Below are 17,956 nucleotides of genomic sequence, written 5' to 3'. Positions count from 1 at the left end.
TTAACAATTAAGCGGTAGATAACCACGCCTCTCGCACAATCGTCATAATGTAAACAATGGCAGTGATTGGTAGACACAGCAAACTACACAGGTTTTACTAGAAAAATATCCAGTTATACCTCTTGATCACTAGAATCAACACAGAAAACTATGTGTAAACTTAAACGTTTTTAATATGATCGAGAAAACCATGTGATAACTAGTCACCCATTTGTCAATATAAAAACAATAACAACGATCAGATGGAGATCGAATTCGTTCACGTTATTGTTTATAAACAACCAACTATGTTTGTCCGAGCACATGTGAAGGTGTGTCACAAATTCTATGTTTTGATTGGTCAAAAATCTACTGGTTAATAGGATTCAATAGTCGTAGCGTCACTCCCTTTCTAATGACGCATGGTAACTTAGTAACACTGGCTCTAAACTATTGGAACAATGGCGGACGCTCTTATGAAATATTGCTCCGACGAGCATAAAAGTATATCCAGAGGAGAAAAACATTAAAAATATTATCTTGTTTTGACTTTTATACATTCTGATCACAAGACATATGAAATGTTCTAGCCAGCTTGAAGAATAAAAAGTAATGATTTTCTTTGTTTAGAACCAAGATGGCCGCCGTTGCCGGGCGGCGTGACATCAGACTACTGAATCCAATTATCATCATTTCTATTACCCAGTCGAGCCGACAACACGCATATTTCCATGTGAGCATACACAAGCAATGGGCAGATATTCGTGTGCTTGGTAGTATCGATATCGTCCGTGATTGCATACCCGTCTAATCACACTAAAGGCATGGTAGTGGGCCCTGCATTCATGTCGTAGTCCAGAGTTGTCCCAGGAAACACATCTTTTACAGTTACATCGGGCATAAAACATCTCATTGGGATATCTGAAACAAGATATAAATTATTATTTATTCGTAGGTTGATCTATATCGCAGATGATTTACAGTAAAACAGTAACAGTGGTATGAATGGGTGTGTCTTTTTTACGAAACCCGCCGAAACCCGACGAAACCCGACAAAGTTATGGGAAGTAGGTAGCAGTCGGGAGTGAACCTGAGACTCAGGGAAGTGTACACCATTGGGGAGTGAACCTGAGACTGGGTTTCGGCGGGCTTCGTTTCGGCGGGTTTCGTAAAAAAAAAAAGAAATCATTGCTTTTTTTACGAAACCCGCCGAAACCCAGTCCCAGGTTCACTCCCCAATGGTGTACATTTCCCTGAGTCTCAGGTTTACTTCCCACTGCTACCTACTTCCCATAACTTTGTCGGGTTTTGTCGGGTTTCGGCGGGTTTCGTAAAAAAGACACACCGGTATGAATTGAGTGTCCATGGCGTTTCACTACCGTTCAGGGGAAGGAATGGCTGTTGATTACGACCAATTTAACTGGGAGGTATAAAAATTGACAACATAAAAGAATTTGATAATTTACAAATATTTGCAAATAAATAATAATTGAACACGTGCGAGTTGAAATGTATAATTTTGTTCATGATGTTAACATCTGAGCGTGTCCCTACAAGGTACCTGAATCAAAAACGAAGCTTGGATGGCAGGTCTTGGATTTTCTCTCCATTTGGCCTGGCGTACATTGTCTTACATTTCCACGCCAGTCTATTTTAATAATCTTCTTTCATTTTCACGTAGATTTTACATTGCGAAACACTGCAGACTATTACCTCACATAATGATATTATACACTATTACTTAACTGTAAAATATTATCTCACTTTATCATATTATCAGCAACCAATACGCTTCAAAAGTCATGACGTCACTTCCCTCGTAATGACGCATGGTAACTTAGAAACTGGCTCTAAACTATCGTAACGATGGCGAACGCTCTTATGAAATATTTCTCCGACGAGCATAAAAGCGTATCCAGAGGAAAAATAAACACATAAATCTGATCATGTTTTGACTTTTACACATTCTGGTCACAAGACATATGAAAACTAGCCAGCATGAAGAATAAAAAGTACAGATTTTCTTTTTTAAAAACCAAGATGGCCGCCGTTGCTGGGCGACGTGACATCAGACTATTGAATCCAATTGGAGAATATTACAAACAAACCCACATTGCAGATCAAGGCTAATGTAGTCTAACATTCGTCACCTTGTCTCCGACTTCATAAGATGACCACATCAGACTTCCGCAACAATTTGAATTGTTACTCAAATCGAGATTATGAATTTTTGAATTGACACCAGCATGGCTTAGACAGTTGGGCGAAGTATTAAATTTGACTTTTGGTTAATCTGCCATTAAATCACTCCAACTGACCGCGACAATGCCTCACCTGTTTACGTCATAGGTCTTCACATACGACCATGGACATAGGGAAAGATGCTGGGCACTTAGATGACCATGTTGGAAAAAACTGCGAAACGACGGGCAATCGTCCTTCTCGTTGTGCTGGAATATTCGCGTGTCTGTAAAGATAGAGATGTGATGGGATTACCGTCATCATCATCGTTGTCGTCGTCATCATCATCATTATCATCATCATCATCATCATCATCATCATCATCATCGTCGTCGTCGTCGTCATCATCATCATCATCATCATCATCATCATCATCATCATCATCGTCGTCGTCGTCGTCGTCATCATCACCATCATCATCATCATCAGCATCCTCATCATCATCATCATCATCATCATTTTATCATCATCATCATCATTATTATTATCATCATCATCATCATTTTAGATTTAGATGGATGCCACCTCTTGGCACCGAGTTGCTACGCTGTGTAAACTACAGGAATGTGCTATTAATAACCAGGAAATATAGAATCAAAACATACAGAATTTGGAGAGTAAGGGTCAGTATTAGTATAATTTAATTTGGATTTAATAATTTGAAACAGGAGAGCCCTGACGACGAAGAGCAAGCTAAAACGCCATCACAATAACAAATGTGCATGCACCACTGTTCTAAATATAACTAGGCAACCAACCAAGCGGAATTTCCCGTAGGTCGATCGGCTGTTATTACTGTGGTATAAAGGAAGTGACTCTTTTCGCTTGATGAATGGAATATCAGCTATAGCAATGCACTCTTCTTGTCTGATAATTAGTTAAGTAAGGCGCTATCTTGCCTCGATTACAAAATAATCAACTTTTTCAACAGATGTTTTTCACAGGGTTATTTACTTGTATTTACAAAACCATCATGCGTCATAAATGTTGCTTGAAATGCAACAATGGAGCTGCGAATGGTATAGAAGGCGCCGTTTCCATAGATAAGATGAAACGAGGGAAGCGATAATCATTATTTCGTGTTGAAACATCAGTATCGCTGCTTATACTTTCAATTGAAGAAAATCAGTTCGATCCGTCAGTATATTGCAATTGGAACATGTAAAACATTGGTTGTTTCCATCATTTTTTTCGAAACTAGATTATTGTAACTCCCTGCTTGTCAACTTGCCTCAGGCTTCTATTAAACAATTACAACTACTGCAAAACAGTGCAGCAAGATTAGTTTTTGGCAAAAAAAAATTGATCATGCAACCCCTTTGTTGGCCTCTCTCCACTGGTTGCCCATTGAAAAGCGCACATATTACAAAGCAGCGTGTCTTGTTTATAAGTGTTTGGCTGGTATAGGACCAGCATATCTCACAGATCACATGGTCATGTGTAAATTTGAAAATTACACTTTAAGATCATGTAATGACCAAACAAAAATTTCGGAAAAAAGATCAAGAACAAAATTTGGTGATAGATCGTTTGCTTGTTTCGGCCCCAAGATTTGGAATGAACTACCACGTGGTCTGAGGGAGTGCAAGTCTTTACTTACCTTTAAAAAGTATCTTAAGACATATCTTTACTATATTTGTTTTTATTGACTCTATGAATCCTTGATTTGGCTATGAATTATTATTATTTTATTTTTTTCACTTAAAATTGATATTTATATTGTAAAGTGCCCAGAGCTTGTGTTTTACACGAGAATGAACGCTATATAAATGTGTATTATTATCATTATTATTATTATTATTTATTATTATTATTATTATTTATTATTATTATTATTATTATTATTATTATTATTATTATTATTTTATTATTATTATTATTATTATTATTATTATTATTATTATTATTATTATTATTATTATTATTATTATTATTATTATTATATTATTATTATTATTATTATTATTATTATTATTATTATTATTATATTATTATTATTATTATTATTATTATTATTATTATTATTATTATTATTATTATATATTATTATTATTTTATTATTATTATTATTATTATTATTATTATTATTATTATTATTATATTATTATTATTATTATTATTATATATTATTATTATTATTATTATTATTAGTATTATTATTATTATTATTATTATTATTATTATTATTATTATTATTATTATTTTACTATTATTATATCGTATCTCATTGATATCGAAAATTTCTGATATCGCCCAACACCAGTGTAAAAACAAGTCGGAAGTAACTTCGGAACTGTTATCTGGAAATAGCTTGTTTTTATTTGCTATAAAATAAATAATTTACCTATGTTATTTCAAAACAAAAAAAAAAAAACACAACAAAAAACAATCAAACAAAAATGAATTTAAAAAATACAAAAAAATTAAAAGAAATTTAAATCCATGACAATTCTTATTTGGAATAACCATACATATCATACATCTAAGTTTGAAATGAAACTTTAAAAATTGACTAGCTTAAAAGTCTGCAGTAAAAGGGGGCGCGTTCATTGTTATACAGGATTTTTTAGATTTATGTACCTGGTAATGGCATGTGCAAGTACGTCAAGTTGAGTAGTCGGTGGTCCCAAGAATCTGGATGTTGGCTATGCCTGCACTGGTGTTCATGAGTCGCACTGGAACGAGTGACGTAGGAGTTGAACCACAGATGGAACAGACTGTTTGTGAGGAACGAAACCTGAAATGGGATAATGTGGACATTGATTTCATGACTTTTAAATTAAACTTGATCGTATGTTTGATATAAAATGTCATTGGTTTCTTGTTATCGTACTACTGGTTGAGTAAAAGACAGCCGCTCGAACTCATCTCAGATTGCAACCATAAATGTCTCATTTTTCGTCGACAGTAACCGTGGAATGTAGTGACTAAAAAAATAATTTTCTTTTTAAATTGAGCTTTATATAGCGCAATATCCACTAAATGTGCTCAAAGCGCATTACAAGGGGTCCCTGGTCAACAGCAACATTTAACAAGTAGGACGGGACATGACGCCTGTTAGGCGATATTACAATTTTTCGGACAAAGACAACGCTGTTAATGGCCAGGTACTCATTTTACACCTGAGTACGGTGAGAGAATGTGAGTAAAGAGCCTTCTCCAAGGACTCAACTATGCGCCGAGCGCGAGGCCCGAACCCAGGACCTTCCGATCCGAAAGCGAGTGTCATACCACTAGACCACAGAGCCGCACTAAAGTCATTTGGGGTGACAAGACCAGCCTCCACATTTCACCCTTCACCAAACTTTAGGGAAAAAATACCCTAAGTAAGCAGATTCGGTTTTGTCATATTTTAATAAGGAGAAAAACACTTTCATTAAAAGTTTTATCCCTCAAATTGTTCCAGTCACTAAACTTGAAGGTGGCTACGAAACAATCCTTAGGGCGGAGGAAGACTTTAGAAGCTGGGTTGATGAAATACATTTGGAGGTGAAGCCATACGCTACCACTACATCCCTCAAATGTATCTAAATGTATTTGCTATCTGAAGTGGGCATAGGGGACAAATAATAAACGAAACACACGTATAAACTGACGACTTATAAACAAAATGTTACAAGAGCAGTAAAAGATACAACTCGCATAATTTTCATGAAATATAAAGATCTGATCACCTATGTTTGAAAGGTACCAGACCGTAGCCATCGTTTACTTATAGCCTGATACTGACCAAAAGATGACGTCAAAATGCCAGTCTTTTGCCACAAAAGAAAACAAATCGTGAGTTGTATTCAATAGTTCAGCCAACGAAATAACTTGTACAAAAACCAAATAATGACGTCAAACTGCCAGTCCTTTTGGATTTCAGTATCAGGCTATATATCAGACCGTAGCCGTCGTGAACTTATAGCCTGATACTGACCAACACTCAAAATGCCAGTCTTTTGCCGCAAAAGAAAACAAATCGTTATTGGCATTCATTAGTTCAACCAATGGGACCACTTGTTTCCAATAGCTCTTCTAACGACAACTCACTAGGCGGTGCAAAAAAAAAAAAATAATAATAATGACGTCAAAATGCAAGTCTTTCTGGGTTTCAGTGGCAGGCTATAACTTAACGAAGTTTTCAAAGTTTCAAAGTTTATTCAATCTTAGGCTTTCGCCAATAAATCAACAATTTGATGCCAATATACATGAAAGTGGAAAAAAAAAGGTAAATGGAACCAAAAAATAAACAGATACACCACACAAAAATATAACAATCGTAATAACATCAATACGTTCAATAATAATAATAATAATAATAATAATAATAATAATGATGATGATGATGATAATAATAATAATAATAATAATAATAATAATAATAATAATAATAATAATAATGATAATAATAATAATATTTTTTTGTTTGTTTGTTGCTTTAGTCTCTTCCAACACAATTGAGGTTATATGAGAGACAGCTGAAACAAAAAAAAAACAAGCAATCTAACAAAAATAGTACAAATGTAAATCAAAATCATAACCTAAAGATATCATAAGCTAAATTATAAATAATCAAGAACAAACAGGCAGAAGATTTACAGAAAAAAAATATCCCCTGTCAAAAATACAATCACAAACCAAAGAAGCAGGATAGGCTAGTAAAGAGAAGAAGAAATGACATCACTATCGGATCGTACACACATGCGAACATCATAGGTATATGATTCAAGGGTGATGCTCCCATCCAACCACCCGCTAAATATCCCCTGTCAAAAATACAATCACAAACCAAAGAAGCAGGATAGGCTAGTAAAGAGAAGAAGAAATGACATCACTATCGGATTGTACACCCATGCGAACATCATAGGTATATGATTCAAGGGTGATGCTCCCATCCAACCACCCGATGGCTACGATCAGACAAAGGAAGAAAGAACAATACAGGAAAAATACCATCCCAAAAATCAATCCACCTCGACTGGAGATCGGACCTCAGACCTTCTGATTGCCGGTCAGACGTGCTACCATGACACCACAGAGCGATGCAAGTGAGGGTTTTCAGCATAAATCGCGTACTCTTGTGAAGAATACAGGTATTCAAATTGTCCCAATACTCTTCAACAGTCGTAACGTCACTTCCTTCCTAATGACGCATGGTAACTTAGTAACACTGGCTCTAAACTATCGGAACAATGGCGGACGCCGTATTAAATATTTCTCCGACGAGCATAAAAGCGTATCCAGAGGGGAAAAAAACACATAAATTTGATCATGTTTTGACTTTTACACATTCTGATCACAAGGCGTATGAAAAGTTCTGGCCAGCATGAAGAATAAAAAGTAATGATTTTCTTTGTTTAGAACCAAGATGGCCGCGGTTGCCAGGCGGCGTGACATCAGACTATTGAATCGTATTATCGGGAGCCTCTGTGGTGTAGAGGTAGCACGTCTGACCGGTAATCAGAAGGTCTGAGGTTCGATCCCCAGTCGAGGTAGACTGATTTTTTGGGATGTTCTTTTTTTACCCTGTGTTTCTTCTGTTGTCTGGCAACTTTCATACACATTGTTCAGATCTTTATCTTACACGGGTGCCTGATCCCTAGGTTCTTAACTTGATAGATATAGATAGTTCGAAGATGACGTCACTCAGGTCTTTGTTATTGTTTTTTTTTTTGCCATCCGCGTTCATGAGTAATGCTCACTGAACTGTATTAACCTGACTATAAACGTTCATGGATACACACAGTTTTCTGTGTTGGTCCGTTATACTTCCGGATGGCAATGTTATGAGCTTCTTCGCCAAGCGTATACTATCTATATTCATAAAAGGGAGCGTTGAGAAATTAGAAAAAGAATTAGCAAAATTGTCATGTTTTGGTGTTTTTAAAAAGCTGACGTAAAACTAGATAGATATAATAATTTAACTTGGTTAGTGAAATGGTTGTTTAGGCAGAGAATTTAATTTTAATCAAATTTTACAATGATTTAATCTTATACTAAATATTTTTCAGAATAATCAAACGTTTACATGGTCAGCCAGCTCATGCACTCGTAGAATCACTCTATTAATAGGATTCAACAGTCGTACCGTCACTTCCTTCCTAATGACGCATGGTAACTTAGTAACACTTGCTCTAAACTATCGGAACAATGGCGGACGCCGTATGAAATATTTCTCCGGCGAGCTTAAAAGCGTATCCAGAGGAAAAAAACCCCATCAATTTGATCATGTTTTGACTTTTACACATTCTGATCACAAGGCATATGAAAAGGGAATGAAAAGTTCTCGCCAGCATGAAGAATAAAAAGTAAAGATTTTCTTTGTTTAGAACCAAGATGGCCGCCGTTGCCGGGCGCGTGACATCAGACTACTGAATCCAATTCTTCTTATGGTAATAGAGGTCTGCTAAAACCGTGATACATAGAAAACTATTCAAACAGCACAAAATAATTTGCCTCAAAGAGCTTTCAAATAAAAAGCGCGAACATATTACCCGGATTTTGTGAGACCAAAATTGGCTGTCTGTAAATTTTAGAATTGAAATTAAAATACTTACCCATGTTTTCTATTGCTTAAACAATTCTGCTCTTGTTTACCTTCATGAATTTATCCACCTTTCCCGAAATTTAAGATCTGCTAATTTAAATATCCTAAGGGCATCCCCAAAATCGTTCGTTTTTCATGAGAAATCCTTTGACCACCATGCCCCCCGACAGTGGAACTCCATCAATATTGAAACTAAGAATTGTGAAAATCCACTTATCTTTAGAAAACGGTTAAAAACTGAGCTTTTCTGTAGGGCATATATCTTGGACTCTTAGTATGTATTGTATTATAATATATTAGATTATCATTGAATTTATGTGTATTATACATAATGTGTTGATGTAAAGCGCAAATGATTAATTCTTAATTGGAACTAGGCGCTATATAAGTTCATTATATTATATTATTATTTATGTAATTACGAACCACCATAACCGCGAAGCACAAAACGAACAATACCAACCGAAATAAACACAACAAGCTACTTTCACTTTCACTTCCCGATGAGAGCGAATGCTCGAACAATATTGTAGAAGTTGATTATTACTTGTACTTGAAATAATTAATATATATATATATATATATATATATATATATATATATATATATATATATATATATATATATAATATATATATATATATATATGAGTGTTGGTGGGTACTCGTAGGTACGAAAGTGCTCGATAATGATGGTTAGAGCTAATAAATATTACAAATTGTCACTCACATTTTTTGTGGCCGAAAGGTTCGTTTCTGTGTCTCTTTACACGTCCTCAGTCGGCGTAATCCTTAATAATGTCCGAAGAAAAAATATAATTTTTTTTTTCTTCGGACATTATTAAGGATTACGCCGACTGAGGACGTGTAAAGAGACACAGAAACGAACGTTTCGGCCACAAAAAATGTGAGTGACAATTTGTATTCTATATATATATATACAAACTATTTAATATATTTACCTGCAATATTGCTGTTTTCATTGTGAAGACTGGTAGGTGGATGTTAAACTAGAGTAGATTTCGGCAGAGTGTGAATTTCTTATTTCAGCAACCCCGTCCTCTTCCTTGTGGTTCAATCACATTTATTCGTATACAAGTATATTTTCAATTTAACTGCTGCATAAAATAAAATGAGAATTGATTTTGTAATTTGTAATTTGATGAATAAGATCAGCTGTTTCTTAATGTTATGAATTACGTCCAACTTTTGACAATATGGGGACAGCCAATGTATTTTTATTCCATAATGAAGTGGTCATACTTTTTTTAAAATGATGATGATGATGATGATGATGATGATGATGATGATGATGATGATGATGTTGATAATGATGATGATGATGATGATGATGATGATGATGATGATGATGATGATGATGATGAGATAATAATAATAATAATAATAATCTTATTTAATATTATATTATTATTATTATTATTATTATTATTATTGTTATTATTATTATTATTATTATTATTATTATTATTATTATTATTATTATTATTATTATTATTATTATTATTATTATTATTATTATTATTATTATTATCATTATTGTTTCATTATTATTATTATATTATTATTATTATTATTATTATTATTATTATTATTATTATTATTATTATTATTATTATTATTATATTATTATTATTATTATTATTATTATTATTATTATTATTATTATTAATTATTATTATTATTATCATTATTATTATTATTATTATTTCATTATTATTATTATCAATATTATTGTTATTATTATTATTATTATTGTTATTATTATTATTGTGGGGTAGTTGTACACATATGTAATGGCTTATGATTGTATAGTGGTTTTTTTAATAGATGGTAATATTATCCTTTGCGTTGTGTTGTATATGTTAATAATGAATAAAGAGTTCAAGGGCCGATGATGATAACTGAATGTACAACATCAAGACATTCAAATAAAAGTCCAGATTCCAAGTTCACTTCTTACAGCTTTATTTGTTTGTGATAAATTCAAAATCCAAATCATGATTAATTCCAAATCCAAATCAAATAGCATAGTCATAATTCAATCAGTTTCATAAATTCCAAATCCGTAAAATCAATCCAAATGTTAAGTCGTTTGCCTAAGTAACCATTTTCAATATACGTGAAATATTTCTAAGTTCGTAAATGCAAATAAATGATGGTGAGCACAATAGGTTTAAAGTGTGCAGCTCATGGTCAAGTTGAATGCAGAATTCCAAAGGTAGAATGAGAATCTCCCGTTTTCCTCGAAACATCCTCTTTTATCCCTATCAAAATTTTACCCACAGTTCCATTGTTTCCACGCCCCCTTGCAGTTTTGACAGTTCCCTGTCAGTCTATAATCCAACCCCTAAGAGTAAGACCAAATCATAATCAAACCTGAAACGTCAATTCCTACATATTGATGTTAAACCCCGCCTTTTATGATATAACATTATTTTGATAAATGCCCCTTTCACCTGTTTCAACACCCCTAAAACCAATTTAAGAATGATTGATTAAATAGTACTCAACATGATAACCTGTCCAGTAACTTTGACACAAACGGTCTCAAGTAACCTGGACATAAAACTGCGCACACGTGTCATGCGTCTCAAATAGCTTGGACATAAAACTGCCCACACGTGTCATGCACTGACCAAGCTTAACTGATATGCCTGCACTACGTACTCACTAAACCCATTTGCTGATATATATAATTGACAGTTTTGCACCAAATTTCTTAGATAACCTTTTGCATAGGCTTACTCTCTTACATACGCCCCTTTCTTAGAATTTAAATTGACTTAAAACAATTTCAATTAAAAAAATAACAGTAAGAGATTAAATATATATCTAATGTCGAACTAAAATGCAATAAACAAATGTAAGAAATAGTCTATATTTTTTAAAATGACAAATACTTATACCAGTTAAACATTTAACAACTTTAAACTTTAAATTCAAAAACACCAAAGTTGATTACAACATTCATTTATATCGATTATAGGTTTTAAAGTATTAAATTCACAAACATCAATTTTGATTACAACATCTAGATAGATATATATCGATTATAGGTTTTAAAGTATTAAATTCACAAACATCAAATTTTGATTATAACATCTAGATAGATATATATCGATTATAGGTTTTAAAGTATTACAACATCAAATCTATCAAAAAGAGATTAAAATTTAGATTTACCAACACCAAAATTGATTAAAACATTTATATTTATCGATTAAACTTTTTTAAAGTATTACAACATCGACAGTAAGATATCATTTATTTAAAAATTCAAAGAAAAAGTATCTTTTCACCTTAAATTCCATCTTCATAGCAATAAAAGTGTTTAATTCTCGTCATATCCCATCACACATACATATTATTGCGTGAAAAAGGATGGTTCAATTTCCATTTGTGATATACTCACGTTATCTTATTCAATCTCAAATTCAACTCTATACGACATGGGTGATAATCTCAGCTTCCATGTATGTCTACTCATTTACTGTCATCTCAAAACCAATACCTTGTATATTCCCTTATATTGTATGATTCCATTGAAACAACATTATTACATTAATTCCAACTTATAATATGTGGTACAAATAATATTTCATAGACATCTAGATTCAAATACGAAGAATTATATTTCAATTAGTAATAAAAAAAAATATTTAAAAATAAATCATAATAATAACATTATCATCCTTTTAAAATTCAAGTTGAAGTTATTATCATTCATTGTTCATTGTTGATGTTTCAGTTTTTAAGCTTTTTAAGTCACGACGGTGTAGTTTACAACTACATTGAAATCAAATTGTTCTTTGTGGTCATCCATCAGAGGTCACATTTCTTAGTAATCCGTTCGTTTCGAGAATGGTCATCCTGTAAAAATTGTCAATAATTGTTAATTAAGTCATTGTCTCCATTTAGAATGAGTTTTCATGTCATGAAAAAAAATATATCAACTATAAGAGTTGAGGTGTTTGCATCAAGTCTACGTGTTGCATTGTTATGTGTGTTGTGGTCACTGCATAGCCCAAGTGTCATAAATTCACTTTATTTATTGTTAATTAATTAAAAACTTTTTCCTCTGTAAATGTCTTAGAATTATCACAATAATGTCTTCACATTCAAATATTTAGTGTTTAATAAATAATCAGACATTAGTCTGTCCGACTTGTTCACATCACATATGTAGTGTTTGTAAATAATCAGTCTGTCCGACTTATTCATATTTAGTACAGTGTAAATAACTAAATAAGTAAAATCTAACATAGTATGTGATTGTGGGCTGTTACTAAAGTGACCAACTTTTGCAATTAGTGTGTTGTATTTGTTCGAGTCTTTTGAATTGGGACGAAAAAAGACTCTACAGGTAGCAAACGTATGCTTAACCTGTTGGGTTGTTTCTGGTCTTGTGACGTCGCTGTAATCCATTCATCTCCGGCATCTGGGTCGATTCTCCTCGTAGATATTTGTGGTTGTCTTGTGTATACGTTGAATCTCATTGTAGATGAAATTGTAAAAATTCAAGATTAACTGTGTGCGAGATCTTGAATTTAAATGAAGTTTGACTTATCCAGCAAGTCAAAAGAAAGTTGTGAACTCAGCCATGTGTTGACAAAGAGTTCGTGTGTAGTAGTCGACAGAGGTCGTGTGTTGTAATTGTCTGTGTTTGTTGATCGAGTTTTGATGAGGTGGCATGTGAGTACACACCAGGTAGATGATGTAATCTGTAGAGTACCGGTGGGTGACGTGAGTCCAAACACCAGGTAGATGATGTAACAATAACGTAGTCTAGTAGTGTATGTAGTAGGGTCGAATAAGGTCAACAATATTTTCGTTATTTGAACGCAGGTTGTTGAATATCATACGATAATGAATCCAAGGAAATCGCTCATGTGGCGTTTTGCGATACTTTTTCCTGCATTGTCTTATATACATATATAGCCTTTATCTTTTACAATGATACTAAGACAGGCTTTATTATAATATTCAATGTTTATAAGTTGTAGATATGGGTGCTGCACACTTGTATATTGACATAAGTTTAAATTTGAATACGCTCACCACTGCATACGAAGGATGTAGTATTGTTCACAATTGGACATCATTTTTGTAAAAACAATCGTATCTTGAACGTTTATGTAATTATTGACATCGTACATCGTTGGGTATTGTTGTCGTAGAAGTAAATACAAGTAATCCAATTGTTCAATAAAGAATGTAAATATAAAATGGTTCATGGAAGAAATCTGTGTTGATACAGATATTATTTTATAAATTCTGTCAAGTTTGTATAAGTTGGAAGGTACGATGTAATTGAGGTTGCTGTGTAGTTTGTAGTCTGTAGATTGTGTTGATTCTGGACGTATCAATGGCGTAGTCGAGATTGTTACTCCATTTTAATGTATTCGTGGATAGACCAAAGGGATTAGGACATTTCCCGACCTCTGTTGTGGCTGTGTTTGAGTTGGCTCTGTCGTTGTCATCAAAGTTCCCGTTATGACTGATGTTTTCAAGTGTCCCTCTTTCGTGATGACTGTATAATGTTTTAGTGTAAACACTACTTCTACCTTTGATTAACTCGAATTATTCCCCTTAGAAAATCCCTAATTTAATGAACTATGATCTTGTTTATTTTATCATTATTATTGGTGTTATCGTAGCACTTCCTACCATTTCAATTTATTGCTGAATGATTACACACTTAAGATTTGACAATTGAACATAACTTCTTCAACTCAGTTACAAATTTTATGATATAAATGTTAAATTCAAACCACGCAGTAAATATTGATTACAATTACAACAGCAAATTGATAGGAGAAAAATATGATAATCAAAATATTTGCAGAAACGATATACACTCTGGTCAATAAAAATTCAATGTCTCGCACCTTTGCCCTCATATAACTCATTGCGACGTTATCTCGCGCCTCTTAATATAGCATTGATAAATGTGTGCGCTTTAACCAAGCGCATCGTATTTATAAAAATTATCCGCCTTCTGTATCATTTCATAATGTTAAACAATGCGCTTTAATCAAACGCAAAATAAAAAATTCCCGAACGCCTCATTCCTGCGTCTCGTAATTTAAACCGTGTGCACTTTAATTACCGCGTCTTACATCACTGCGCTTATTTACCCACTATGCATATACAGCATTTTACCATATGGGTTACTTATAATTCGCTGATTCTTAACAAGTTAACCACTTGTGTCACAAATATTATCAGCTCACATGACATGATAATTCATTTTCAATATTTTGTTATTCTTCCGTAATAACATTTTAACTCCAATTACAAGACATCAGTCTTTCATAATAATTAATACTCCGTCATTGTATTTATATTATCTCCTTTTCATTCTCCGACTTTAAATCAAAAGTCCGTTATTCCGTTATACTGAGAATATTGCTCCTTTAAAAAAAATTACGACGAAACGCATTTCAAAACAAAACAAAACATGACAACGATTGACTCATATTCCGCATAAATCATTTCAACTTAATTTCCAGTGATAAAATCCAAATGTCTTATGTAATCTATTATAACGCCATGTCTCATTACACAAGTAAATAAGCTCTGTTGTCGATTACTTGGCTGCGTTAACCACACATTAATTACCAAGAAAACAAACAGATATAAAACTTTGCTCTTTGTCATGAACCCATGAATCTCAAAGAGTCAATATCAACCTACCAATTCATCCCTATTGACGGAGAAAAATATAATCAATGATGTTGTAATATAACAATAAATACCATAAGACATTTTTCAATTATCAAAACTTATAATTTACGTGTTTTTATTGCCATCGTCTTCTTGAGTCATTTTGACAGAAAATAAAACGTAACAACATTAAATAATGGACCAACTGTCATGTAATTCCAACAGTAACATACAAAAATTGAAATAAAAATCGACACATCTTTGTTACTGATATTAACAAAACATTGCCATTAACGGTACAAATTAATATTCGAAGAACTATTCCGAAACGCTTGATTGTAAGTAAACGCATTTTCATTTATTTTGAAAAATAAAACGCACTAAAATATTCATTAAAATTCTGCAATTTTTATTTTCATCTCTCTCTCTCTTCTTTTTTTATTAAATAAAATACGTATAGCATCAATGAGACATTATTATTATTATTATTTTGCCGTTCTATAATATATTGTTTTCACTTTTTGAATATAATATATTGCCCTATATATCTATATTTTTTTAAAATGTCCTTTTCTATCTGTGACTCTTAATTTAAATATTATTTAGTATATTTATTTATTTTTTAAATATTGTCTTTTGTCAGAATTTTAGGAATCATCTATAATTTCAATATTTTTTTTCATATTTCAATACAAAATAATTCCACTGCTTCACCTTCAAAATTGATATTCATTTTCTTTCCCAAATAAAACTATTTTCCTATCTGTTCACAATTTTCACTTCAAAATTCGAGTCTCACAAAAACTTTAATAGATGTTAACACCGCAACAATATACATTTCTTGTGTATCCATGGTTCGGAATGATAACATCTTTACATCATGGTATCAGGGCTCCAAATAAAGATATATAAGAATCCTGAGTCACGACACCAAATTACATCATATAATGTGGGGTAGTTGTACACATATGTAATGGCTTATGATTGTATAGTGGTTTTTTTAATAGATGGTAATATTATCCTTTGCGTTGTGTTGTATATGTTAATAATGAATAAAGAGTTCAAGGGCCGATGATGATAACTGAATGTACAACATCAAGACATTCAAATAAAAGTCCAGATTCCAAGTTCACTTCTTACAGCTTTATTTGTTTGTGATAAATTCAAAATCCAAATCATGATTAATTCCAAATCCAAATCAAATAGCATAGTCATAATTCAATCAGTTTCATAAATTCCAAATCCGTAAAATCAATCCAAATGTTAAGTCGTTTGCCTAAGTAACCATTTTCAATATACGTGAAATATTTCTAAGTTCGTAAATGCAAATAAATGATGGTGAGCACAATAGGTTTAAAGTGTGCAGCTCATGGTCAAGTTGAATGCAGAATTCCAAAGGTAGAATGAGAATCTCCCGTTTTCCTCGAAACATCCTCTTTTATCCCTATCAAAATTTTACCCACAGTTCCATTGTTTCCACGCCCCCTTGCAGTTTTGACAGTTCCCTGTCAGTCTATAATCCAACCCCTAAGAGTAAGACCAAATCATAATCAAACCTGAAACGTCAATTCCTACATATTGATGTTAAACCCCGCCTTTTATGATATAACATTATTTTGATAAATGCCCCTTTCACCTGTTTCAACACCCCTAAACCAATTTAAGAATGATTGATTAAATAGTACTCAACATGATAACCTGTCCAGTAACTTTGACACAAACGGTCTCAAGTAACCTGGACATAAAACTGCGCACACGTGTCATGCGTCTCAAATAGCTTGGACATAAAACTGCCCACACGTGTCATGCACTGACCAAGCTTAACTGATATGCCTGCACTACGTACTCACTAAACCCATTTGCTGATATATATAATTGACAGTTTTGCACCAAATTTCTTAGATAACCTTTTGCATAGGCTTACTCTCTTACATTATTATTATTATTATTATTATTATTATTATTATTATTATTATTATCATTATTATTATTATTATTATTATTATTATTATTATTATTATTATTATTATCTTTATTTTATTATTATTATTATTTTTATTATTATTATTATTATCATCATCATCATCATCATCATCATCATCATCATCATATTTCATAACAGAACATTTTATAAAATACAAACAAAATAGCCGAAGATCCGTTCAATAAGATTCGATTTTAAAGAAATAACTTACTGCAGTTTGGAAGACACGGATCCCAATCGTTTTAACTATCTGTGTGAATTCGACTTGATCACAACATCAAATTAAAACCACTTCATCATGGCATATCTAGTGTATGTATCTATTTCTTGTTGGTCAAATAAATGCTCTCTGTCTATAATGAATGATGATGATGATGATGATAATTAATGACGCCCTCGTTGGTTTTGGACTGAGTGTGGTGTCACTGGTCTGTCGACGCAATGACAATTAGGGATGGGCGGATACCCGGGTACCCGCGGGAAATAAAGTTAAACCGGGTACTCGGGTAAAAGGGGCGGGTAGCGGGTACCCGC

At 32.8% G+C, this 17,956-nt stretch overlaps 1 protein-coding gene across 1 annotated transcript; it reads right to left on the bottom strand.

The window, feature by feature from the left end:
* Nucleotides 1-574: 574 nt before the first annotated feature.
* Nucleotides 575-17,729, bottom strand: LOC144969435 (uncharacterized). The gene is made up of 5 exons (XM_078908545.1): nucleotides 17,634-17,729; nucleotides 9,714-9,869; nucleotides 4,801-4,957; nucleotides 2,314-2,446; nucleotides 575-900 (listed from the first exon to the last, which is right to left on the bottom strand). The coding sequence occupies exons 2-5, from the start codon at nucleotides 9,732-9,734 to the stop codon at nucleotides 678-680; spliced, it is 534 nt and encodes a 177-aa protein (XP_078764671.1). The 5' UTR covers nucleotides 9,735-9,869; nucleotides 17,634-17,729; the 3' UTR covers nucleotides 575-677.
* Between the last annotated feature and the right edge of the window lie 227 nt (nucleotides 17,730-17,956).

The sequence above is a fragment of the Berghia stephanieae genome, chromosome 3 (genome assembly GCF_034508935.2).
Source record: "Berghia stephanieae isolate SIO BIC M18660-M18661 chromosome 3, UCSD_Bste_1.3, whole genome shotgun sequence".
Classification (NCBI taxonomy): Eukaryota; Metazoa; Mollusca; class Gastropoda; order Nudibranchia; family Aeolidiidae; genus Berghia; species Berghia stephanieae.
This window is presented reverse-complemented; position numbering and strand designations above follow the sequence as displayed.

What these genes read in the sequence shown, in the direction of transcription:
- LOC144969435 (XM_078908545.1), bottom strand. Translation starts at nt 9,734, where the DNA reads ATGAAAACAGCAATATTGCAG. An exon ending in TGAAAACAGCAATATTGCAG is followed by an intron (nt 4,958 to 9,713) that starts GTAAATATATTA and finishes ATCCCATTTCAG; the next exon opens with GTTTCGTTCCTCACAAACAG. An exon ending in AAGACCTATGACGTAAACAG is followed by an intron (nt 901 to 2,313) that starts GTGAGGCATTGT and finishes ATCTTGTTTCAG; the next exon opens with ATATCCCAATGAGATGTTTT.